The 25,505-nt window shown below is 36.1% G+C and overlaps 2 protein-coding genes and 1 long non-coding RNA gene across 8 annotated transcripts; 1 reads left to right on the plus strand and 2 right to left on the minus strand.

The window, feature by feature from the left end:
- Positions 1–597: 597 nt before the first annotated feature.
- On the minus strand, positions 598–15,524 carry LOC136218934 (double-strand break repair protein MRE11). Of its 4 annotated transcripts, XM_066006115.1 has the most exons (23): positions 15,278–15,524; positions 14,952–14,995; positions 14,409–14,544; positions 13,827–13,984; positions 13,434–13,524; positions 12,252–12,371; positions 12,090–12,158; positions 11,913–12,004; positions 11,554–11,656; positions 11,367–11,474; positions 11,095–11,157; positions 10,944–11,015; positions 10,767–10,844; positions 10,261–10,323; positions 10,102–10,162; positions 9,475–9,557; positions 8,938–9,051; positions 8,596–8,673; positions 3,153–3,221; positions 2,744–3,006; positions 1,762–1,882; positions 1,144–1,332; positions 598–1,013 (listed from the first exon to the last, which is right to left on the minus strand). In XM_066006115.1, exons 2-23 carry the CDS (start codon positions 14,966–14,968, stop codon positions 981–983), a joined length of 2,181 nt encoding a protein of 726 aa, XP_065862187.1. In that variant the 5' UTR covers positions 14,969–14,995; positions 15,278–15,524; the 3' UTR covers positions 598–980. The 4 variants fall into 4 exon arrangements, with proteins under 4 accessions (XP_065862187.1, XP_065862188.1, XP_065862186.1 ...); XM_066006116.1 differs by lacking the exons at positions 14,952–14,995; positions 15,278–15,524 and having other exon boundaries at positions 1,777–1,882; positions 14,409–14,579; XM_066006114.1 differs by lacking the exons at positions 14,952–14,995; positions 15,278–15,524 and having other exon boundaries at positions 14,409–14,579.
- LOC136218935 (uncharacterized) lies at positions 6,488–8,049 on the minus strand. The gene is made up of 2 exons (XM_066006118.1): positions 6,858–8,049; positions 6,488–6,621 (listed from the first exon to the last, which is right to left on the minus strand). Exons 1-2 carry the CDS (start codon positions 8,047–8,049, stop codon positions 6,587–6,589), a joined length of 1,227 nt encoding a protein of 408 aa, XP_065862190.1. The 3' UTR covers positions 6,488–6,586.
- A 2,165-nt stretch (positions 15,525–17,689) lies between the features above and the next one.
- LOC136218936 (uncharacterized) lies at positions 17,690–23,111 on the plus strand. 3 transcript variants are annotated; one of them, XR_010683981.1, is made up of 4 exons: positions 17,690–18,210; positions 18,789–21,769; positions 21,863–21,989; positions 22,076–23,111. It is a non-coding gene; the product is annotated as an uncharacterized lncRNA (long non-coding RNA). The 3 variants fall into 3 exon arrangements; XR_010683982.1 differs by having other exon boundaries at positions 18,793–21,769; XR_010683980.1 differs by having other exon boundaries at positions 21,703–21,769; positions 22,076–23,110.
- The last annotated feature ends 2,394 nt before the right edge of the window (positions 23,112–25,505 follow it).

The following is a 25,505-nucleotide window of genomic DNA, read 5'->3' on the forward strand; positions in this document are numbered from 1 at the left end:
CACCATTAGATCTAGGAGTTGTGAATCTAAACCTTACGATAGTTTTAATCTTTACCATAGAATTTTTAATAAATTTAAATCTAACGGTGACGGACCAACTTCACTTGGTCAATCACTGACCAGGTGAAAATTATTTGTATCCATTGATAACGACTTTCAACATTTAAAATACATTAAGTACTTATTAATTGTAAATTTGTTTAATAACACAATTTAAATATTTCAGTTACGTCACACAATCATTCATTCTGCTAAATAAAAAAATTTAACTTTTATAACTTAAAATTTTAAATTGAACCAATATTTTTAAATTCAATATAATTCAGAATTTATTTTTTCAACCATTAAAATTTAAAATTTAAGTTTTATCAACAATATCTAAAGCTTTTTGAGCCAATTTTGTAATTAACATTTTTTTTTTTTTTGGGTTATCAAACAGGGTATTATACTTGTGACCTGCTTTCCTCTCCATTTCACTCATCAAGGTTCTTCGGACTTAGCAACCCACAGTTTAATCAAACCTTTTACATATCTGCTCTTAATTTACATAGAGAGACAAAAGCATCCGGTGTAGATAAATTGAAACAGAGCAATGCATAATTAAATAGTCATGTACTCTAAATCATTTTGGACAAATACAACTCTACTCTGATTCAATGAATTCTAAGCCATGTGTTTAGCATATGCTAAAATTACATTACATACCAGTAGCACCCATTTACAGTTTAGGAACTCGCTTAAATGGAAATACTGTCTGCAAACTGAGCAGATGATCCCTAATTTAATTTGCCACTTCTTTTCTATATAACCTCAATACTGTACATGGTAATAAACTCCACAAATTTTTTTATATACTTCCTCAAAAGTAGAAAATAAAACTTAAATCATGTATTCACTCAGCAAAATTAGTCTGACAAACAGTTCCATATGCCTGATCACAGCACACAAGGTAATGGACCAGGAAGGAAAGATGCTTGTCACTACCTTCGTAAAGATCCATAATTCCGCGTTACCTGTAATAAGAACGGTCATTTTCAAGTCCAACTTTAAAGTGGTAGAATATAAAGTACTACTATTTATGTTTACATATGTAATAGGAGTTGTAATATGCACACATGACTACACAAATAAAGCATCACCTACCCGAGTTTGTGACTTGTTTAATCTCTTTCCCGCATCATCATCATCATCATCGTCATCATCCTTGCCCATAAGCAATCTCATTGTTGAGTTATCCGCTTTCTTTCCCCGCTTTGATGCTATGGCACCTCTACCTCTTCCCCTAGTAGCAGCTCTTTTGCGTCCTTTGCCTTGAAGACCTTCACCGTCATCCTTCAAAAGAACAAATTTTATTACATGGACTTTACTTTTACACATCCAATTTCATGTCAACTCATTCCATTCAAAGCAGAAGAAAATCTGGAGTCTCTGCACTAAAGCGGTAGATATACAACGTTGATACAAACTAATGCAGTTAGGTGGTCCTCCCTAACAATGGTTTCATTTAATGCTAAATTCAAAGGTGTAACAGTAGTTGCCAGAAGTTAATTTCAGGGATACTATAACCGGCCGATGGCTTTTTCTTTTTCTGTAAGAGTTGTTTGTACAGCAAGGTGTACTACATGATAGGCTATCGATTTTGATATTTCATAGCTATACAGTACCATATCCATATGATAACAACTTCAATTTAACACAGGAAAAACGATAAATGGCCAAAAGTGGCATGATTCATAAACTTATGGAAATATAAGCCCATACCGAACTGTCTTCAACCTCATTAATTATATTATTCTCAGCATCTTCACTCGAAGCAGAATCCACATTTTCATCCTCATTGACAGCGCTTCTAACAGCAGCAGTTGCAACAACTGAAGCAGATCTGCAACACCATAAGTTGAGAAAGAAGAATATGATTATGAGCATTCCCACATTCTATTATATGCATTCTTTTAACAACTTGAGGAAATAAGATTAGAAGATGTTTCATTTCTTCCACATTGCACAGCAGTTGAGAGATAGGAAGCTACCTACTATGCTGCATTTTCAGTCTCCCCAGCCACCAAAATTATTAACCAAATAGAGGTGGGTTGTAAAACTCAAAATATTTTACAAGATATTGAACTATGAGCTACTTTGAACATTTATTCATACTATAAACACGTAGCCAGTCTATAAGTTCATTTAGATAAAGTTGTGATATATATCGGGAAGATCATAGTTTGTTTATACAGATTATAGAACCGAACCCGAACCGGTAAAAACTTTGGTTCAAGTTATTTTTCTGATTCGATTTGGATTTCATTTTAGTAAAATTTTGATTTTGATTTTGGTTTTGGTTTTTGGTTCAGTTGTGGAGTACAAAAATTACCGACTTCCACGCTTATTTATTCATAAATTATAGTTATCTTTTATATATTATTTGTAGAAAATATCTGTTTTGTTAATTGAATTTGATTTATTTATTTTATTGTTTGTTTTTTTAACATGAATAAAAATGAAAAAGAAAATAGTAATTCATTTTGGTTAGTTCGGTCCGAACCGAATAAAATCAGTTCAGTTATTTTCAGTTTTCTAGTATCTTCAGTTCGTTTTGGTTTCCATAATTCTTCTATTTTCTATTTTCGGATAGGTTAACCAACAGTTCGATTACCCAAACCGAATGGTCTTCCCTAGTTATATAACAAGACGGTTTATATTTGTTATAGCAGCTATGCAATTAGTCATTTCTAACAGAACAAACCTTTGAGACTGGCGAAACCCAAGAGTTGCATCCAGAGTTGTTTGCTTCAAGCTAGTCGAACCTCTGCCCCTACCCCTGCCCCTCCCTCTTGTAGAAGTTTTACCCCTACCCGCTTCTGAAGCATCACGAGAAGACCTAGAAGATACTCTCGATCCTTTCTGGTTTTTACCAGATGCTCTTGAACCAAATACCTGTGCTGTGTCCTCATCGTCGCTAAAAGAAATAGCACTTCCAATTGCTGTGGCACTTGAGCTTCTAAAATCCTACATAAAATTGATAATAGGAGCTCAGGTAGCTGATAATGGTTCCATGTAGCTAGTTCAACTTCAACGAATACATAGAAAGAAGAGACATGCTTAGATCCTAACGGAATAAAGAAAAGGAAGATTGCAAAATGCAAATCAATAACCTCCATGGAAGGGGCACCAGATGTTGATTGTGGAGCATCCTTGGACATAGACCTTTCCTTAACACGTTCCTGCAACAAATGTGTCCAGTTACATCAATAAACAATGGTGACGTTTACTTACATGCATACCGGGCTTTAACTAGTACCATGTCAGCTGCAGTGTCACTGCTGTTTAAATTTCGTAATATTACTGCATTCAAGGCACATACATGCCACCCACCCCAAAATAAAAAATAAAAATAAAAACAAAAACAAACCCTTGACATCTTTGTAACAATATGATTCTCAGTGATTGTTATTAAAGTGAAGTTCAGTATTTATACAGGATACAGTTCATTCTAGGTGAACAACTATAATTAACAGTTTATCCTATATTCTAGGCTAGAGATAAATAATACAGAGAATAATAACTAAATACATAGTCTAATACACCCCGTAGTCTTAAGGTTCGGAGGGCGAACGTTGAGACTATTTCGAAAATCCTCAAACAGTGTCGACGGTAGACCTTTGGTGAAGATGTCAGCGATTTGGTAACGAGAGGACACGTGAAGGACACGGACCTCTCCTTTGGCAACTCGTTCTCGGACAAAATGAATATCCATTTGCACATGCTTAGTGCGGTGGTGTTGAACCGGGTTGCCTGTCAGATAGACTGCGCTGATGTTGTCACAGTACACTAGGGAGGATTTCTGAATTGGACAGCCAAGTTCTAATAGGAGATTGCGGATCCAGCATGTCTCAGACACAACATTGGCAACGCCGCGATATTCGGCCTCTGCGCTGGAACGGGACAGCGTTGGCTGTCTCTTCGCGGACCACGAGACTAGGTTGTCTCCTAGGAATACACAGTAGCCTGATGTTGAACGGCGAGTGTCGGGACAGCCTGCCCAATCGGCATCCGTATATGAAACCAATTGACTGAGAGGAGATGCTAGGAGTGTGAGCCCAAACTCAATAGTGCCTTTAACATACCTGAGAATGCGTTTAAGGGCAGCCATGTGTGTTGTTTTGGGGTTGTGCATGAACAGGCAGACTTGTTGAACCGCGTATGAGATGTCAGGTCGGGTAAGAGTAAGATACTGAAGTGCACCAGCCAATCTTCTATATTCAGTAGGATCATGGTAAGCAGAACCAGAAGAGATACTTAACTTTTGCTTGGTGTCCACTGGGGTGGTGGCCGAATTGCAAGAGCTGAGTCCGGCTTTGTCAATAATTTCGGAAGCATACTTCCGCTGAGAGAGGAATAGTGACCCTGGAGAGTGAGTTACTGATATTCCCAAGAAGTAATGTAGGGGACCCAAGTCTTTCATTGCAAATTCGGAGCTCAATTGGGACATTATGGAAGCCTGAAGTTTGTCAGAAGAGGTTATTAGCACTATATCATCAACATACAGAAGAAGGTAGGCCATGTCAGATCCTTGTTTGTAGACAAATAGAGAGCTGTCAGATATGCTATTGGAGAAACCGATTTTGATGACAAAATTAGCAAATCGTTGATACCAGGCCCGAGGAGCCTGTTTAAGGCCATACAAGGATTTTTGCAGCAGACAGACATGATCAGGATACTTGGGATCCCGGAACCCCAATGGTTGATGCATGTATACTGTTTCGTGAAGGTCCCCATGCAAGAATGCATTTTTGACGTCCAATTGCCGAATTTTCCAATTTTTAGACAGAGCTATGCTGAGGACAGCACTAATAGTAGCTGGTTTAACCACAGGGCTAAATGTTTCACCACAATCAATCCCTGGCAACTGTCCTGAACCATTGCCAACCAATCTTGCTTTATATCGCTCAAAGGAGCCATCTGACTTCGTTTTGTGCCTGAAAATCCACCAACTACGAATAATATTAGCACATTTAGGACGGGGTACAAGTACCCACGTCTTATTTTGAATAAGAGCCTCAAATTCATCAGTCATGGCTTGTATCCAGTTTGGATCACTTAATGCAAGAGAAGGTGTTTTAGGAATAGGAGATATGGGAGAATTGGTTAAGACAGAGAGATTTAACATTCGACGGGGTTTGTGGATTCCATGTTGGGCCCTTGTGGTCATTTTGTGAGTATTAGGAACCTGTATTTGAGGGGAAACGACAGAAGTATCAGACTGTGTTTGTGGTGCAGTAGAGGAGGATGTGGAAGATGATACGGACTCAGAGGTTTGTAATTGCGCTGTGCGCGCAGACGACGACTCGGAAGGACTGAAATTATGGGACGAGACCGGAGATGACGGTGACGGAGTGGTGAGACTCGACGGAACAGCAGGTGACACGGACTGATTGGCGCGACTGGATATAGGGGTGGACGACGGTGATTGTTTCGACGCAACAGGAGATGAGGACGCGATGGGTCTTGGAACTACGACTGACTCGAGGCTGACGGAGGGGCGACGAGGTGAGGGATTGCGGAAATGGACAGCGGGTAGGAAGTTGCTGTCCGACGCAGGAGGAAGTGAAGGGGAGGGATCGCAACTTTTAGGTGCGGTGGAAAACGGAAAGTTCGATTCGTCAAAGATAACATGTCGGGAGATGATTATTTTATTTTTAGACGTGTCCAGACACTTATAGCCCCTATGATTGGATGGATATCCTAAAAATACACATGGAAAAGAACGAGATTCAAGCTTATTTCGAGTTTGGGATGGAATTAGAGGGAAACAAAGGCATCCGAAGACGCGCAAGTGAGAGTAACTAGGTTCCTGGTGATATAGAATTTTAGTTGGTGATTGATATCCTAGAACTCTGTGCGGATATATATTGAGAAGATAAGTGGCTAAATCGAGAGCGTGGTGCCAGAATTTAAGAGGGATGGAAGCATGATGCATGACTGTTCTAATCAGATTATTAATAGTGCGAATGGTGCGTTCTGATTTTCCATTTTGGGGTGAGGTGTACGGACATGAGAACCGGAATTGCATGCCGTTAGTTTGACAGAATTGTTTGAAAGAATTATTATTGAATTCACCCCCATTGTCACATTGAAAAACTTTAATTTCTCTTTCAAATTGAGTTCTGACATAGGACCGAAAAATAAGAAAGACAGAGTAGACTTGTGATTTGTGAGCTAGCGGAAAGGTCCATAAAAAATTGGTGTAAGAGTCGAGAAATAATACATAAAACCGATGACCACCTGAGCTAAGGACGGGTGAAGTCCAGATATCACTATGAATTAAATCAAAGGGCATACATGCAAAATTGTTCGAGGACCGAAAAGGTAATTTTACTTGTTTTCCATTAATACAAGAAGAACAAACAGAATCAACCTTAACTTTATTACAAGGAATCAAATTTTTATTGACCAGGGCGTTCAAAACAGGAGGCCCTGGATGTCCTAATCTATGATGCCAAACGGCGGAAGACAAAGCAGTAAAGACAGATGGAGACGACGTGAATTGTGGGAGCTAGAGGTGACTGGATACAGAGCGCCGGAACTTTTACATCTCATGATAATAGTGCCCGTCTGTAAATCCTTCACAGAAAAACCGAAGGGATCAAATTCCACAGAAACTTGGTTATCTTTAGTAAATTGACGGACGGAAATAAGATTTTTGATAAGATGAGGTGCATGCAAAACATTGGTTAACTTTAAAGGGTGATGTTTAGAAGCTAAAACTGCATTACCAAATCCACAAACAGGCATACAATGACCATTACCGACAATGATATTTTCATTGAGGCTCGAATTAAAATAAGAGGTGAGTGTACCTTTGTCGGCTGTCATGTGTGAGGTAGCTCCGGTGTCCATGTGCCATTGATCAGAAGGTGGAGCTATTGTCATGGTGTGCATGGCTTCCGCAATGTCAGTAGGCACATATGATGATGCTTCCATATTAAGATGTGCTTGCTGCATAGGGGGACGAGGCCCCAAAATACCAGACCCTGACGGTTGTCTGCCTGATGTAGGATAAGGGCAGGGAGGAGATGCCCATTGTTGCGGTGGTGCCCAAGGGTAGGTATATCCCCAAGGAGCAATAGGAGCAGGGCGATAATGTGGAGGCTGAGACGACCGATGATGATGTCGACCACCTCTGCCACGATACGGACGGCCACCGTGTCGACCTCCGCGGTAAGAGGAGGAGCCGCGATGGTGCGCAGGTCGGGAAGATGAGTATTGCGGCGGCGCAATAGCAGTGTCACCAGACGACACAGTCAATGCAACGGATTCGGACGGAGGGAGAATCTTACGGGCACAAGCTGTTTCCTCCAGAATCAGCATGGATCGAGCTCTCTGAAAAGTGGGAAGGGGATCCCCATGTCTAATTTGAGTGCCGACAGTATCATACGCATCAGTCAAACCGGATATAAGCTGTAGCACCATCTGATCATTGGTAACCGGGCAATCCACATTTGATAATTGATCAGACAGGGATTTGAGGTGCTGACTGTATGTGGAGATGTCAGAATAGTCACTGAGTTTGGTTTTGGAGAACTCTTGTTGAAGAAATAGAGCCCGGGAATTTTTGTTGTCTGAGAAAATCTCCTGAAGACGGCTCCAGGCCCCGGCGGCTGTGGAGTCGGCTACAATAATAGTATGTAGAAGGTCAAGGGAGATGGTGTTATAGATCCATTGAAGAACAACAGCATCAATACGAGTCCAGAGAGCAGGATTGGATTGTTTGAGAGTATCAGCGGAAGGGTCTGTGGGTGAGGGAGGAAGTATGTGGTCCAGGACCTGAAATGCCGTGGCATGGAGTTTGAATAGAGCCGCCCAAGTAGGATAATGTCCCTTTTCTATGTCGAGGGTTATTTTGATGAAGGTAGATATGTTGGATACGGTGAGGGAGGGATGGTGATTAGGGTTTGTGTCTGTGATGCTAAGGGTTGAGTTTGTGTTGTTGAGGTTCGAGTTTGTGTTTGGTGGTGTTCCGGCGGTGGAGTTTACCGTGTTGGTACTCATGATCGGTGATGGGAGGAGAGGGATTGTGTTTCGGTTTGGCTGGATCGGTGGAGATGGTGGCCGGAATCTGGGACGGCGGCGGCGGCCGTATATTGGAGAAGAGAGATAGTGTTTCGGTGAAGGTAGGAGAGAGAGAGAGGATTAGGGTTAGGTTTAGGCCTCTGATACCATGTAACAATATGATTCTCAGTGATTGTTATTAATGTGAAGTTCAGTATTTATACAGGATACAGTTCATTCTAGGTGAACAACTATAATTAACAGCTTATCCTATATTCTAGGCTAGAGATAAATAATACAGAGAATAATAACTAAATACATAGTCTAATAATCTTCAATTGGTTTTATAAAGAAGCAAATAAAACAACTGTAGCAGATGCCAAGCTCAAAACACAAATTCATAATTGCAGAAATCTAACAATTGTACACAGGTAAACATTAGATGAAAAAATCTCATTTCTCAGGAAGCTTCCAGGGGAATGTGGTTAATAATCAGTGCTAGTCATACCAATTAAAAGACAAATATGAAAAGTTCAAGCTTCTTGCCTCCAAACATTCCCCGACTTTAAGAATGACATCCTCCTCTTCAAACTTTTTTACATCTGAATCCTTTGCAATTTTATTCTGCAGAAGAGAAAATAGTCAATGGTAATTATCAAGACGAAAGGACCCAAACAACGTAATAATAATAAATAAATAAATTAGAAAAGAAAAAGATAATGCCAACTCTCAACTTGAGAAAGGTAACCATGCACAATATATATAAAATCCAAAGAACAATGATGCACAGATAAATGATCTGAATATAAAATATAATCACAGACAACAGAAGTGGCCATCAATCAAAAAATTGCTTCCAAAATAGGGAAAATGGAATAAAATACTCACACGTGTTTCTTGAAGATTGTACTGCAGACAAGAATAGAATGCCAGTTTGTCATCTTTATTAACAAAATTGTGGAGTGCAACATCCAGATCATTGACAGGAAGAATCTCCATCTTCTGCAAGATAGGCATCATAATAGGGAGTTAAACTCAAATATATAATGGGACCAAATGGATATCCTGCTTCTACCCCATTTCCAGCATCTTCCACATTCAATTTAATAGTAACCAAATATATTCGTGAAACAAATACAATCAGCAAACACATCCTTCTGAAGCTGGAAAATAACAGCTTATCAGACATTTGAACCTACCTAGCTGCCAAACAAATTATCTGAAAAGTCAAAAATATCCAGATATGTCTAAAACTTTTTAATGAACACCAAAGTGAAGCAGTAACTATGAGATATAAACTGATAGAGAGCGGCCTAAGCCCGATTGATTCAAATTATGATGGGACACGTAATTGAAACAATTGGGCTTAGGTCGCTCTCTATCAAAAAAACGAATCAAAATCATGTAGGATTTGATGGTGAGTACCAGGTTACTTTCAGCCACCAATGCTTCTATGTTTTGTTGATTTAACTCTTCTGGACGAAGACGTTCAGAATCGTCAATTTTAGCTGCAAGTAACCCAAGAAAGATAGAATTATGTTATAGCATCATATTTTAATGCAACACTGTTTATTACTGACCAAAATAGGAAATTGAAAAGGAAAACATTGGTAACACATAAAAAATGTCTGTTTATGAGACAAGATGAAACCTGAAAATTATGCTTCACGCAAGAAAGAAAGGGAAGTAATCCCCTCTTTTATAGCATTTATAAATTTCTCAATATGCGTATCACTAAGCTGCTTTCGGGATGCATGCACAGACACATGGAATTTTTGAAGGATTACTAACTTTAAGGAATTTCCTTTCTGTTTTTTTTTCTCTGTCTTAATCCTAGGGATGACTAAAAGTCTTTGGACTGCTGATTTTTCGAAGATGCAACTTTAAGTACTTGCGCCATAACATATATCCATTGCATGCAATCTCACCAGTGTACAAACAGAAACACCTAAAAGGCTCAATGAAGCACACAAACATATTGTAGAATCCATGCAAATGCAGACGGTCCAAATATTGTAAATGGAAAAAGATCAAATATTGGATTCAAGTTACCATGTCCCTGACCCTTCCTGGAGGTCTTCGAGAATATAAGAATGTCTTGAGGATTAGCAACCTGAAAAATCAAGATAAGAGACAAAGTCATACTTTTATTCGACAAGTGATAACAGAGTAAACTTCTTGTTATCAGAATATGTAATGGACAGGAAATACCTTTCCTACATACTTCTGCCCAAACCTTTGAGGATTTATAGTCATAAATCCAGAGTAGTCTACCTGCCAAACCAATCAACAACTGAATATATCAATGCTATTGGGTAGTATAGACATAAATGTTACAGTTTTCCCACTCAGTAAACATATATTACCATCCAGAAAGTCAAACTTGCAAGAAAAGTCAAACTATTATTTTAAAATTGATGACAGAAGTTCTAAAACTCTCAGTAAGTTTTTAAGCAGGATACTATGTTTTCTAATAAGCCTAAAGGCAATGCAAGTAACATCTGTAATTTCTACCTCTAGCATTCAAACCTCTGTCCTCTGCAAAATATTTAGTTGAAAATCTATGGACATGTTTTCTGATCTAAAAATGATAGAGAACACTTAATATAACAAGATAGAGCATTCACTGGTTGCTTCAAAGATGTCTCAAATCCAATAAAAATTTAACAAATGCAAGATATGCTCAAATGGATGTTATATGCTCAAATGGATGTTACCTTTATTCGAACTAGTGGAAGTTTGAGCTCCGATCTGCTAACAGCCTTTCTAGTAGATTTCTCTATCAGACCACTAACCTACAAAATCAAAAAACAAAAAAAAAAAATCTTAGAATATGTTCAATAATGAAGAAGAACCTTCATAACTATAAGAATTAAGCTCAAACAAGAAAATACCATTTTATCCAAATGTTCAAGAATTGAATTATGATCATTGGGATCAACGTCAGCTTCATCCTTTAGTGAAACCTACAACATGAAACCCAGTAAACAATGAAAAGTTCTTTCACACTAATAATAATAATAATAAAGACCATTGCTAGGATACCTCCGCATATTCAAAAGGTCTCACTGAAGTCAAAGGTATCTTGGTTGGGCGATATTGATTTCCCTATGCAAATAGCAGCATAAAGAAGCTGGTTATCAACATGAGGCATAAACATTGCATTTAATAGCTGTAAATACAAAGAAATACATGGGATACCATGTAATCTGAAAGAGTACATGAATATATTTAACTTAAGAGGAATACATACATACATATATATGTACAAGATATTCCTAAAATTAACAAAAAGGTTTTTAGTCTTCGGCTTCTACCTTAATTTCTAGAAGCAGCACATGTTTTGGCTTTGATTCTCCATCAATAAGTGACGTTGCAACTGAAGAACCCGGTTGAGTGATGTGGAATCCCATTCCAGGAATTTCCTTAAAAACAAAATACATCTTCAATTCAGTCACGCCACAGATTAATTTTCAAGTAGTTGGAAAAATATGTTATTGACACCTGAGGATCTATTAAACATTCATGTTCATGCCCCCACACTATGAAGTCCAGAAATCTTGGTAGAAAGTGCTCGTTTATTGCATTTTTTGGATTTGCCTTCACTCTGGAAACCAAAATAAGACGTAAGATTCCAAACTCAGACACATTTACATATTAAGATATAACTCAAAAGAGTATCCTATATAAAAAAGACACCAGGTTTCATGAAATTAAATAAGTGTCTCTCTGTCCCCGCCTCTCTTTCTCTCTCCCTGTCTCTTTATCAGCAAGGTTCAACACAATCTTTGATATAAAAGTGGCAAGCACACATGCAAACAGACTCCCAATTGCACAAGCACAAACTTTCAGTAAAACACAACCTGTTCTGATGAAGTACCAGAATGTTGAACCAGTCAGAGAGTTCACACCCTTCTTGAGGCTCAGGTCTCATCCATTGCACTGCATGTGGTGTCTGAAGTAAGATAAAAACAAAATAACATATTAGTATTCTACAGGTCAGAAACTAAAGAGCAGCAAAATCATCATATGCCAAGCACCTGGAACATTCTATTGAGCCGTTCATCCCTAATGTTCCCAAGACCATAGAGAGCTACTGATGTGGAACCCTGCAATTCATATTAGTTATGCATACAAAGCTAATAACTGAACAGAGGAAATAAATAATGCCATGCATCTGCTAATACAATCTATCAAGTTACCTTCCTAATAAGGATAGGGTAGACTGTGATTTGACCAACACCGGAACCTTCAAGAGCCATTTTTCCAAAATAGTTTACAAGATTGCATGCTGAAAGAATGTCAACAGCTGAAAGGTTGTCCTGTTAAAAGAGAGCACAGTAAGTTAGAAAAGATAAATGATAAATATAAGACCAGATAAGTGTAACAGTCTAAAAATGTCACAAAGGTCAATCCTTCATCAGTATCTTACCTATCCTATTTGAACACTCAATATAATAGACAAAAAAAATTCATAGATATAGTTTCATTACTTCATCAGTTCTGGGAATATCTACAGAATATGATTGCCACACTACTAGGGGAACCGTGATAGGATTGTTTGGGTTTGCATTTTATTAAAACCCGCCAGATCATTTGCACTCAAAATTTAAATGAAAACTGAAGTAAATGAAATTTATGGAAGGGAAAACAGATGACTTTTACTTTGGAGAAGTATGAGGAAGAAAGGTTATTCAATGCAGCCTTTCTTCATAAATCATACAGACAATTTTTGGATATGTATGAAAAACAGACTTTCCATTCCGAAGTAGCTACAGATGCAACAGACAGCACATTTAAATGGACCTTTTACTTATGAATTCAATTTCCGCTTACTTTCTTTGGCTCTAGAAAATTAAAGCCAAGTTTGGAGTTCAATTACTAATTTCTGTTTCCCAAATTTCCATTACTCCCGCCATAAAGGGCAAGTGTGGCAATAACAAATATAATATGGTTCCTCTTCAAGAAAATCGCAAAGAATAATTTTGAATTACTAAAAATGCAGGAATAAGCCATCATTGCAAGAGTTGTGATACTGTACTAATGCTCATCATTGGGAATTTAATTTAATAATCTGCAACCAACTAGAAAATAATTGCTTATCAGATTATTAAAGTAACACTGATTCCAGCTTGCTTTTTCTTGGCAGCTGAGCAAAGAGGAAAATATACCTGAACAAAGTTTGCCCCCTTGCAATTACAACTGATATTTATGAGAACCACCAACATTATACACTAAGAAAGATACTTTGCAGTTCATTTACTATTTTGCTAAAGAAAAACAAATAGGTGCTAATATAAATCTATTAACAAGCATGTAGAAGAATAATTGATCTGTTGTTTCTACTGTATGAAGTAAAAAATCAGTGTACCATAAATCCATACCACTCCAGCAGGATCATCATGATTTCCATGGATACTGAACACCGGTAAACCAACATTAAAGTGGGGATCTTCATAATTTACATGGCCAAACCTGTTAAAAACAGATAGTTGATTTGTAAAAGTATTCTCAATGAAATCCTCTTTGGTTTCTCGAAAAGAAAAATATGCAGGCATGTCTCATTGCATGTATAGTCGTGTTTCTACATGTGCATGCATGGGATACAAAACCTTACATGCTATGTTGATGGTAAACTGTACAATACAACCACAGAAAGGTATCTTTAACTCTTGGGATACAAAACCTTACATGCTATGTTGATGGTAAACTGTACAATACAACCACAGAAAGGTATCTTTAACTCTCTTTTCTATAAAAATAAAGCATGCACTTACGTGTTTGCAAAATTCAAAGTCTGGTCACTAACAACTTGAAACTGCACAGGTAGATCATTGAGACAATGGCGACGGAGAATATCAATGGCCTTGACCAGTGTCGACCTTGAGGGCTTGTTTTCATGGAAAAGATCACCACCAAGGAGTAAGAAATCCACCTGTTACCATATAGAACTCAGAGGCTAGTGCGTGGGAAAACTCAATGTGTATAGTTCTGTCTAAGTTATTTGTCAATGATATCCACCATGTAAGCTAAATTAGACATCTCAGAGCTCCTTGTCATTACAACACAATTTTTTTTTTTTTTAAATTTAAACATTGATATAAAGGAATTGCAATATCTGCAAAATTAAAACCAACATATATGCAGGAGAGATGTCATGCCTACCATCAACTAAAATGGATAAAAACAAAATAGCACCTAGAGGACAATATTGATAGGGAAAAAAAGTGTGCATGATAGGCAAACAGTTCAACATGTATCTTCTGCTAAATAATATATGTACTAGCTATAGCAGGTATTTTTGGACCAGCTGAATTAATATACTAAAATTAGAAGAAAACAACAAATTGTATTAACACCTGCTTTTGCTCAGCTATCGAGCATATTTCTTCAAATGCCTGGAAAGAATCATGCCGTCGTATTTCATCCTTCTCCATATACCCCAAGTGACAATCAGTTGCAACAAGTATCCGAAGCGTATTTTGAATATCCTCCCTAGCAATCCACTCAAGCATATCAAGATAAATTCTAAGTGCAGCAAACAACAAATAGCTAACTTGTCTTTACTTCCAGATAAGGCTACATTTGCAGCAGTCAAGCACTGATGTCAACCAAGACTACCAAGTTAAAAACAGTTCAGGTTTATGCAACCATAGTAAAGTTTAAGAAGAGTTTCTTGTATAATACCGTGAGTCTCCAAATAAATGTGCTTTTTAGACAACTTTTTGTATTGCTCTATACTAAAACCAAGTCAAGATTATACTCCTTGTTTTGGCATTATTAACAAAGCAGAAAAACTCATCAAAAAAAAAAAAAAAAAACAAAGCAGAAAACATCCTTTTCTTGTTAATTGCTTCTTTCAAACTTGAAAACGAGATAATGCAAAATAAGAGAAAATTCACCTTGGCAAGTCCCCCATGCTTGCCAGGACACACGTCTTCAAAACCTAAACAGGGAGAAATCAAAAACCACATAATGGAAGTTAATAAATGTAAGCTTACAAAGCAATAAATAAAGAGTATAATTTTTTTAACTGAAACTCTCGCCATATAAACGAGGAGAGTGAAGCTAAACCCTAGAACAGCTGTCCAAACAATATAATACTTGCGAAATGACGACGCAATCATGTAAAAAGATGAGTAAACGAAGTATAAAACCGTTTTAGTTGCTGATTTATAAGAAGAAGAGGGACAAAAAAAAAATTCAATAAGGAGTAGAGAGTAAATACTCAGACGCTGTGGAAGTATCCGAAATTGTTCTGGTTTCTCCGGAAACACCTAGCTGATAACAAAGTCAATTAAACCAGAGGCAAAACACAGAGAGCATGGTGAACTGTACTTTTGAAGTTATGGTATTGTAAAGAGGAGTAAAGGAAAGACGAAATCAAGGAACAAAGATGATAGTGAAGAGAAAGGCGGACGTTTGCTGGCGGGCAATTTCAAAGAGGTCGGAAGCAAAAATGGGGAAAATTAACAAAGTGCGAAAAAAAAAAAAAAAAAAACTTGCGGTATACCGAATCAAACAAAATATTACAATGGTTAAATTCGAATTAGATGTTTCATTGAACATAGTTATTTTAAAATGGTCACCCAACTTCAATTTATTTTAATAAAATCATTAAATTTTCAGTTTTATTTCAATTAGGTCGCTCTTTCGATTTTAATGGTTAAAACACATTGAAATAATGACATGAGTTACACGTCAACATGAGTTAACTCAAATCTCTAACCGAAACGAAATGTGATAGCCACGTGTCGAAAAAAAACTAAATTTTTGTTTTTTTCTCATAAAAATAATCGACATATGATAGCCATGTGGCACATATGTGGATTCATGTGTCATTTCGATTAGAAATATGAGTTGTTTCATATTGACATATCACTATGTCATTATTTTGATGTTTTTTAATCACTGGAATCATCATAGTGACCTAATTGAGACAAAACTCAAAGTTTAGTGATTTTATTGAGACAAATTAAAGTTGAGTGACCATTTTGAGATAACCATGTAAGTTCAGTGACCAATTGTGCATTTAACCCGTTAAGTTCTGATTATAACCAAAGATTTTTGGGTAAATTCCAAAAAAAACCCATGTGGTTTGATGTTGTTCCAAAAAAACTCTTGTGGTTTGTTTTTACAAAAAAAAAGGACCGTGGTTTCACCGTTACCTAAAAAACGGAAAATGACTTAACACCGTTAAAAGTGCTGACGTGGCAAGGGGTAGAGTTGGAAAATTATTATTTTTTTTTTTATTTTTCTTTTTTCTTTTTCTTCTTCTCCTTCTTACTCTCCTCCTCCTCTTCTTCTTCTTCTTCTTCCTCCTCTCCTTCCTCCTCTTTTTCTTTTTCTTTTCTCTTTTTCTTCTCTTCTTCTTCCTCCTCTCCTCTCATCTTCTTCGATTTCTTTTTTTAAATTTCTGAAATCCAGACGTTACGTCTGAAATTCAGACGTTGAACGTCTGGATTTCAGACGTTAAATGTCTGAAACCCAGACGTTAACGTCTGGATTTCAGACATTGAACGTCTGAAATCCAGACGTTCAACGTCTGAAACCCAGACGTTCTTAAGAACGTCTGGATTTCAGACGTTCAGAATTCTGGATTAAAAAAAGATGAAAAAAAGAAGAAGAAGAGAAGAGAGAGAGGAAGAAGAAGAAAAAAGAAGAAGAAGAGAAGAAGAAGAAGAAGAAGAAGAGGAGGAGATGAAGAAGAAGAAAAAGAAAAAGAAAAATTAAAAAAAATAATTTTCCAACTCTACCCCTTGCCACGTCAGCATTTTTAACGGTGTTAAGTCATTTTCCGTTTTTCGGGTAACGGTGAAACCACGGTCCTTTTTTTTTGTAAAAACAAATTACAAGGGTTTTTTTGGAACAACATCAAACCACATGGATTTTTTTTTTGAATTTACCCAAGATTTTTTTATCTTAAGAAAATTATTCATACATATCAGCAAAAATTCAACCCCCGAAAAAAATAACTTCCTAAATCAAAATAATAAATTTAACGTTTTTTACTAATTTGACAGTTTATGAACTAAATTGATATTTAAGTTTATTTTACACAGTTGTAATTTGATTTTGAGATCTGTGTTTTGTCAATATATACATGTAATTGAAAAAATTGAAAAAATGCTCTTAATTGTCATCAATTACTTAAAAGTTTAATTTTAAATACTTTGTTTTGTAAGAAAAGCATATCACATATCTCTATTTACAAACTTTTAAATCATTGGCCTCTATTTGTAAATAAGGTAAACCACTGGCATTTTTTTCATACTTTGTCCTAATTCAATATTTTGGTTATTTTAGATAAATTTTTTAGAAAAATATACAAAAATAAACCTTGTGTTACATATGTTTTCGATCGGTACCTTTATGGTTTAAAAATTTACAAACTAGTACTTTGAGGTTCTTTCCATTAACAAACGCATGCCAAATTGACTAACAGTGGAAAAATGATTAATTTTATTCTTATATTTATTTATTTTATAAATTAACACTCTTATCATCTAATTATCACAAACAAATCCAAAAATAAAAAAATAAAAATCAATTACGATATTTTCTATATCTTTTTAATTTTTTATGTTTATTTTTTTATCTGTTCTATTTAATCTTTATTAATCTCTGAAATCAATTTAAAGTCAATTGAACATGTACATAGATGTAACACAAACAACTAGACGATCTCTTCCTTACTTCCATCCTCTCATACAAACATGGCCTAAATTTCTAATTGTCAAAATCTCTCCAAAAGACAAATCAAAACGAAATTGAAGCTTGTAAAAAGGAAGCTATAGTTGAGACAGAATTATAGTGGTTTGATTTTCTCTTTCTTTCTTAGCAACCAAACAAAGTCAAATAGTAAAAGAGAACTAGATTTCAAAGTGAAAACTAGTTCCTGGAACAAATTTGCACAAAGAAAACTAATCAAGACTGACGGAGATAATCGATTCACAAGGATGTAATCGCTGAAAGAGACGGATAGAATCGTGTCGGAAATGGAGTGATGGTTTAGGAGTTGCAGAGAAGCGGTCGGAGACTGAGAGGAGATCCAAGTACCCCGGATTCGTGGCTGCCGTCGACTATTAGGAAGAGGAACGGGGTAAGAACAAGTTGAAGGGTGAGAACGACAGAAGGATTACTTGGGGGCTGATTTTACAGGTGCGATCCCAATTTTTTTTTTCTAAATGGAACTTGCTTAATTTTTTTTTTTTGTATTTATGCATGTTATAATTTGAACAATTTTTAAGTATTAATGTACAATTTCTCAAAATTAAGCTAGATTTCGTATAATAACCTAACATTGTAAAAAAAAATTGGATTTAGGGAGGGTTGTACAGGTAAAAAAAAATTAAAAAAATTTGATTTCAGATGGTCTACCAAACCAAAAAAATTAATAATTTGGATTTAAGGATGCCTAATAGGCAAAAAAAAAAAAAAAAGAACAATAGAAATTTGGATTTAGGAAGGCCTAACATGTCAAAAAAAAATTAGAAATTTGGATTTAGGGAGGTCTAACAGGACAACAAAAATTAGAAATTTGGATTTAGAGAGACCTAATAAACCAAGAATATTTAGAAATTTGGATCTATAGAGGCTTAACAAGCTAAGCAAATTAGAAATTTGGATTTAAGGAGTACCTAATGGGCCTAAAATATTGAAATTTTGAATTTTGGACAAACATAACACGTAATGGGCCATTTTGGGAGGCTAATTCAACATCACTGTATTTTTTTTAGACAGGAGTCTAAAACTACCCGGGGTCAAGGTGGCTCCAGCGGCCGGACGGGCCCGGGCCCCCAGGCCCCCTGTCTACGCCCCTGAGGACAGATGACGAAACGAGAAAATGAGACCTCCACTAATTTTTAAAGGCGAAAACTAAAATAAGAAAAATTGATTTTAGAGAGAGACAAATTAACAAAGATGAGAGAGAATAGAGGGAAAGAAGAAAAAAAATAAGAAATTAAAGAGATATGGAAAAGATTATGTAATTGATTTTTATTTTTTATTTTGGGGTTTGTTTGTGATAGTTAGATAATAAGGATATCAATTTATAAAATAAATAAATATAAAGATAAAATTAACTTTTTTCCCTTTGACTGTTAACATAGTTAGTCAATTTGACATGTGTTTGCTAACAGAATAAACCTCAAGATACCAATTTGTAAATTTTTAAACCACAAGGGTGCCGATTGAAAACATATGTAACCACAAGGTTTATTTTTATACTTTTCCTTTTTTTATTAGAATAGGACCTGATTATTTGCCCAAAAATATAGCAAGGAAATTTTTTGTTCTGTGTTTGACTATAATATCAAAAACCGGAAAGAAGTGATAGGTGGATGTTATCATTACACAATAAGTCAATAACGTAATAAATGTAAGTATACCTAAGGTTGCTATGACAGTTAGATGGCTGATAGCAGAGCTTGTACATATATATGTAATGGTCTTGAGTTTAATATATTCATATAGGCTATCTACATAGTATCTCATGGATTTCTCCATATTTTCATGGTCTTTAACATGGTATCAGAGCCTTATTTTGGGTTTCTGGATTGAAATTCCAGAATTTGTTTTCTGCTTTGAGAGAAAAAAATTTGGGTTTCTAAATTTGTATTTTTGAGATGTTTCTTTTAGCATTATAGTTTGCCTTGTGAGCACACTATTTGGATCTATAATTCCAAGTCTCGGTTCTTCTTTCGCCATCATCGTCTCTTTGTTTACAACCTGTCTATTTGGTGAATTTTTTCTTTGTGTTGACGTTGTTGGCAACCTCTTATCAGTGATGTTTCAATTGAGTTATGTTTCCAACAAGGATTGTTGTTCCGTTGTCATCTCGTCGTCTACCTTTTTTGGGTTGCGTTTCCTGAATATATTCTAAAGTATATTGATTGTATTATCTTTAAGATTATGCTATTCGTATCTATAGCAAGTTGAGCATGATTAAAATTCATGCTTCAACTTGAGGGGGAGTGTTACAAAATAAGTCAATAATGTAAGCATGTCTAAAGCTGATATGACAGCTAGATGGCTGATACTACGGTCTCTATGTTTACTTAATTATAGGAGTAATGGGAGAATCTTGTGCATATATATGTAATGATCTTGAGTTTAATATATTCATGTAGGCTCTTAATCTACATTGTATCTCATGGATTTCTCCATATTTTTATGGTCTATAACATGGTATTAGAGCATTGTTTTGACTTTTGTTTTGTGTTTTTGGATTGAGATTCCATAATTTGTTTTCTGCTTTATGAGCAAAAAAAATTGGGTTTCTGGATTTGTATTTTTAGGCTGTTTCTTTCAGCATTACTGTTTATATTGTGAGCATACTATTTGGACCTAGGATTCCAAGTCTCAAGTCTTCTTTCACCAACATCTCCTATTTGTTTCCAACCTGTCTATCCGGTTAGTTTTCCGATGAATTTCTTCTTTATGCTGACGTTGCTGGCAGCCTCTTGACATTAATGTTTCAACTGGGTTTATGCTTCTCCATTTTCATCATGGATTGTTGTTCCGATGTCATCTCGACATCTACCTTTTGCTTGTCTGATTTGTTATTTTTGGTTGCCTCTCCCGAATTATATTTTATATTCTAATATATCCTGATTGTAATGTCTTCAAGGTTATGTTATTTGCATCTATATTTCAAGTTGAGCATGATTAAAATTCATGCTTCAACTTGAGAGTGAGTGGTACACAATAAGCCAATAATGTAATAAATATAAGCATGTTTAAGCTGTTGTGAAAACTAGATGCACTACACCAAATAGCCTCTCAAACCACGGTTAAATACCTTCGTCCCGTAAAATATAAATCTGTCACGGAGCTCGCTGTCGTTTGATGCACCTTCAGACGACGGTTACGTTCTGTCATGTGAAGGCACATCACATGACATTAGCATAATTGCGTGATGTCGTATTACTCGTGTTACGATGACAACTTATTTATTATTACCATCACATTTAATTTAATCGCATGACATCCTAATAATTAAAAACGTCAAGTATACATATGGAAAATTGGCATATTGAATTTGCGATGACAGTTTGTGTAATAATTTCTGTCGTTCTAGCTTGTTTTAGATGACATAGGTCTTAATCAATCATGTCAATGGATTTATTTTTAGATGACGTATTCGCTTATTTTAATGCATTTTTATGTTGTCACTTTTTACTTTCTTCTTCGAATGAATTTCTGATTTTTACCTGAATAATGAAACATACTCAAATGAAAATGAAATTCTGTATATCAATGGTTTTAATTTTGTTGGAGACCAATGCTCATAATCTGTTTACATTTGTAAACATAAATTTTTGAATTACAACTCAAAAAATAAGCAATACATATCCAATTTTTGAAACAAATCGATATTGATGTATCTGCATATCTTGAAGTTATTATTAGGCCTATAATCCCAAAGTTTTGATATCTGCAAAACCAAAAGCAGGTCATTAATTCACTAACATCATTACACAAAACCCTAGACGCACTAAGGACCTTTCCCCTTTCATGACCTTTCACTTAGCCACTATCATATCAGTATAAATAATAAGCTTTTCAATCATTAAGTTCCATACACTGTCAATCCATACATTCAACCTAGAAAACTTACATTGTATAATGGCCACCCTTGTAAGTGTTCAGGAAAATGTAATTTTAGACCTATGGCGACTGTACCTGGAGAACCCAAGGTGGCTTCTGGCCATCAGAGGTATTACATTATCAATCCATATTTTCTTCTTTAACTCTTCTTGATTTCATCTTTCTACTTGTAATGATTCTTCTTATCTTTGATGGATAACAGGTCCTCTGGATGATAATTCTTTAAAATGGGCGGTCAGAATAAAAGGCCCCTAATACATCCATATGAAAGGGGTGTATTTCAAATCTGAATCAGCTACCCTTTGGAGTTCCCAGACAGATCTCCAACAGTAATATTAACTTATCTCATTAAGATATATGAACCTACATGACATTGCATACACATACACTAATCAATGTATCCTCTTATTTTCAGTTTCGCTTTAGGAATAAGATCTATCATCTTAACGTGACTCCTAAGGGATGATTTCTCTTCCCCATCTCCTTTCTCACCCTTCCTATCCCACTGCCACTGTATAGATCTGCCACAATTTATCTAGTTCATTTAATAAACACTTAATCATGTTTGTGATCTAATTAGTCTATGCATTTTATAGCTGATGTGACATATATATATGATCTACTGATACAACCCCATAATGATGAGCCATTTCCTGGGCAAGAAGAAGTTGCTGAGCAATACCTCAGCAACAGGGCAGATTATGAAGAGCTTGCCTGGAGATGGACTGAGGAGCATGCAATGTGGATATGAGCTCCAAATGTGGTTCTCTTTGAAATTCCAAATCTCCTTTACTATCACATAGTAAAGGAGATTTGGAATTTCAAGGATAATCGAAAGGCAACACTCACCCCCCCCCCTTTTGTAATATAATGTAGAGCTTGTTATTCAGTTCATATGTATATGTATATTCAAGTCACATCAAAAGACATCTTATCGTTTGCAAGTAGCCTAAATTGACCTTTTACTACATGCTTCATATATGCTCAATGGCCCTTTTACAATGTTCCTACCACTTGGATTATACTCGTTGAACAATGAACATGGTAATGAAGTATATGATGATGTCACCACAAGGGACTCTCTTTGTGCTGAATGCATCATAAACCTATCACCATGCTGAATGCTTTTGTTTACGATAACAAGCCAAGTGAAAAGGAACATCGTAAAAATATAGCCAGTCAGTTCTAGCAGTATAACTCGTAGGTATAAGAGTATGGCCAATCACAATGAACGTTCAAAGCTTAAGAGTATGCCTAATCGGCTACATGCTCAATGAACATTCATACACATACTCAATGAGTTATAGCTTTCTAAACCGAACATCAAACATAAACATGCTTCATACATGATAAGCCCAAAATATACCTAAAATAACATACATAAATATATCAATTTCATGTAAAAAATACATTAATTATATTATTTTGGAAATATTTCATATTGGTATTTGTTACTTGTGTGCAAGGTGTTAATTATTTGGAAAAATCCAAATAGGAGCTAAAATGGAGTAGAAATGAGTAAGAAATCAAGTTTTCAGTGAAAGACGCGTATGAGAATCAAAAGTCGCATCAGAGATTTGAAGCACACAACAAAAAAGAAGAAGACAAGTTTCTATCACGACCGAGATTATCAAAATCTCAACCGCGACACTCGCTCCTTCCCTCCTTCCTTCCTCTTCCCCTTGTCACTATATAGATTCTTGAAATCTCTATAGAAACAGCAAAAAATTTCAGCACAATTAACATGTTTTTATTTCCAAATGACACATCATTTCATCCGGATAGAGGCGACTCTTCACCAACAGACACGTTTCTTCAACACACCTCTTGGATAATTATAAATAGAGGAAGAATTCAGAGTTTCAATGTTGTTCTAGTTCAAAATTTTGTTAGAGACATACTTGTTAGACAAAGTTACAAGTTGTACAAATAGTTGTAGATGTTGGTCCCTTGTAGGGTTGCAAGTATAGTTCCAAGGGGGGGGGGGTTAGGAACTATTTAAACTTTTTCGCAATTAGGGCAGACTTCTTTTTCCAAGGAAAAAGGTTTTAACAGCGGCGCTGAGTAAACAGCAAGATACTGGCTTAGTCAACTGGTGACTAGGTCAGTTTCTTAGCTTGAGTCAGGAGATAGCACTTAGAGTCTATTTCTGAGCTCAGATGTTCAACACGCACAACTCAACTTGACCTCTTTACTTGGTCAGTTGTTGGTTATTTTAAGCAAGCAATATATATAAGGAGTTAAAGGTAAGAAATACTTTACTCAGCAGATTTATCCAGGTTCGGCTTCTTCTAAGCCTACGTCCTGTCCTCGGAACACGTTCCGAGATTTCGAATCCTCTACTGAGCTCTTTAAAAGTAGAGCCTCAAACCTTTTACAATCTTAGCAACTGAGTATAACAAGAGTACCTTCCTCTATACCTCTACTCAATCCTAATCTCTCGCTGAGTACTATAACCGAGTACTCAGCCTCTCCTTTCTATCTCTAGAAATGATAAGTGTTTGTCCTATACAATGATTTGCTAAGACACTTTAGACGATTGAAATAATCACTCTAGACTTTTACACAAATATATGAATTGTAGTGTAAGATTGCTTTGCTTCTTTGCTTGCAGAACTTGTGTAGAAATTTGGTCAGCGTAATGGCTTGATCAAGTTCTGTATCGAATGAAGCTTCTGATGGCACTATTTATAGAGACGTCTGGGCATCGGTCATTTCGAATTTTGAAATAACCGTTGGAGGGAAACGGCTTCTTGTCGTTGTCATCCTGACTTGCTCAGAGCTCTCGGCCAATCAGATTTACGTATCTTCTGTCCTCGGTCAGCTTTTGGTCAGCTCGGCAGAGTGTCTCTCCATTTGTGGTAATGTCAACTAGACAGCATACTGTGTCGTCTGAACTTTACCCAAAGAGGAAATACTTTGTCTGGAAGTTTTCCTTAGCCAGCTGCTGTCTTGTACGTTTGTCGAATCTACTCATCAGCTTCATCTTGAAGTTGTTCCCGAAGGTCTTCTAGATCCTTCTATTGCTGAGTTGCGTTTTGTCCAAAGCGACAACGTTTTGACAAACGTGGGCCGAGTTGTACTGAGTTGTTTGACTTGGGCTTTGACACTTGTATTGGGCTTGGGCCTTTTAATTCTTGTGTCTTATAAACAATTTAACTCAACATTGAACAAACACATTAGTAGAATAAATCAAAGCATTTAAACTTAGTGTGTTTAGAATATATATTTCAATTATACTTAAACAATTTTGTCAAATCAAAATTATGTGGAAAGGTGTTTCAACTAACTCTCCCATTTTGATGTTGGCAAAACTATTCAGCGAGGAACTCAGTATTGAGCTCCCCCATGATAGTTGACCTATTATAACTTAGCAAACTCCCCCATAAGGGTTGAGCTACTGACTTAGTTTTACTCTAAACATTTAAAGGATTAATCGAGTAAGTCTAAGGTCAGTTTTCAGATATAGGTCAGCTTATTCAACATATTCTATTTACTCAGTATTAAGCGGAAGGTTTAATCATATAGAGTGCGATGAGTAATTTGTTGTTCAATGAGTTCTTAACAGACAATGTTTTATAAACATATAAGTCAAAGTTAATCATATTATAAGCATAGGATTAGTTTGAAGATACTTTAATAACTTAATACTTGGCATCAGATAAAATAATTCATAACTCATATAATGAACGATGCAAGTAATTATATAAGTAGTCGGTGCATTAGAAATAACAGAAATAGGTACAAAGGATAACATAAAAAAAACGTTCTAGCCTATCTCTATTTCGTTTTCTTTTGTTGAGACTGACTACGCTCATGCTGAGCTCTAGCTGCTTGTTCTTTCT

Source organism: Euphorbia lathyris, chromosome 2 (assembly GCF_963576675.1).
Source record: "Euphorbia lathyris chromosome 2, ddEupLath1.1, whole genome shotgun sequence".
Classification (NCBI taxonomy): Eukaryota; Viridiplantae; Streptophyta; class Magnoliopsida; order Malpighiales; family Euphorbiaceae; genus Euphorbia; species Euphorbia lathyris.

What these genes read in the sequence shown, in the direction of transcription:
- LOC136218935 (XM_066006118.1), bottom strand. Translation starts at nt 8,049, where the DNA reads ATGAGTACCAACACGGTAAACTCCACCGCCGGAACACCACCAAACACA. An exon ending in ACACATGACAGCCGACAAAG is followed by an intron (nt 6,622 to 6,857) that starts GTACACTCACCT and finishes TTTTCTGTGAAG; the next exon opens with GATTTACAGACGGGCACTAT.
- LOC136218934 (XM_066006114.1), bottom strand. Translation starts at nt 14,564, where the DNA reads ATGCTTGAGTGGATTGCTAGGGAGGATATTCAAAATACGCTTCGGATA. An exon ending in TGCTGCTTCTAGAAATTAAG is followed by an intron (nt 11,158 to 11,366) that starts GTAGAAGCCGAA and finishes CTATTTGCATAG; the next exon opens with GGAAATCAATATCGCCCAAC. An exon ending in GACCTTTTGAATATGCGGAG is followed by an intron (nt 11,016 to 11,094) that starts GTATCCTAGCAA and finishes TTCATGTTGTAG; the next exon opens with GTTTCACTAAAGGATGAAGC.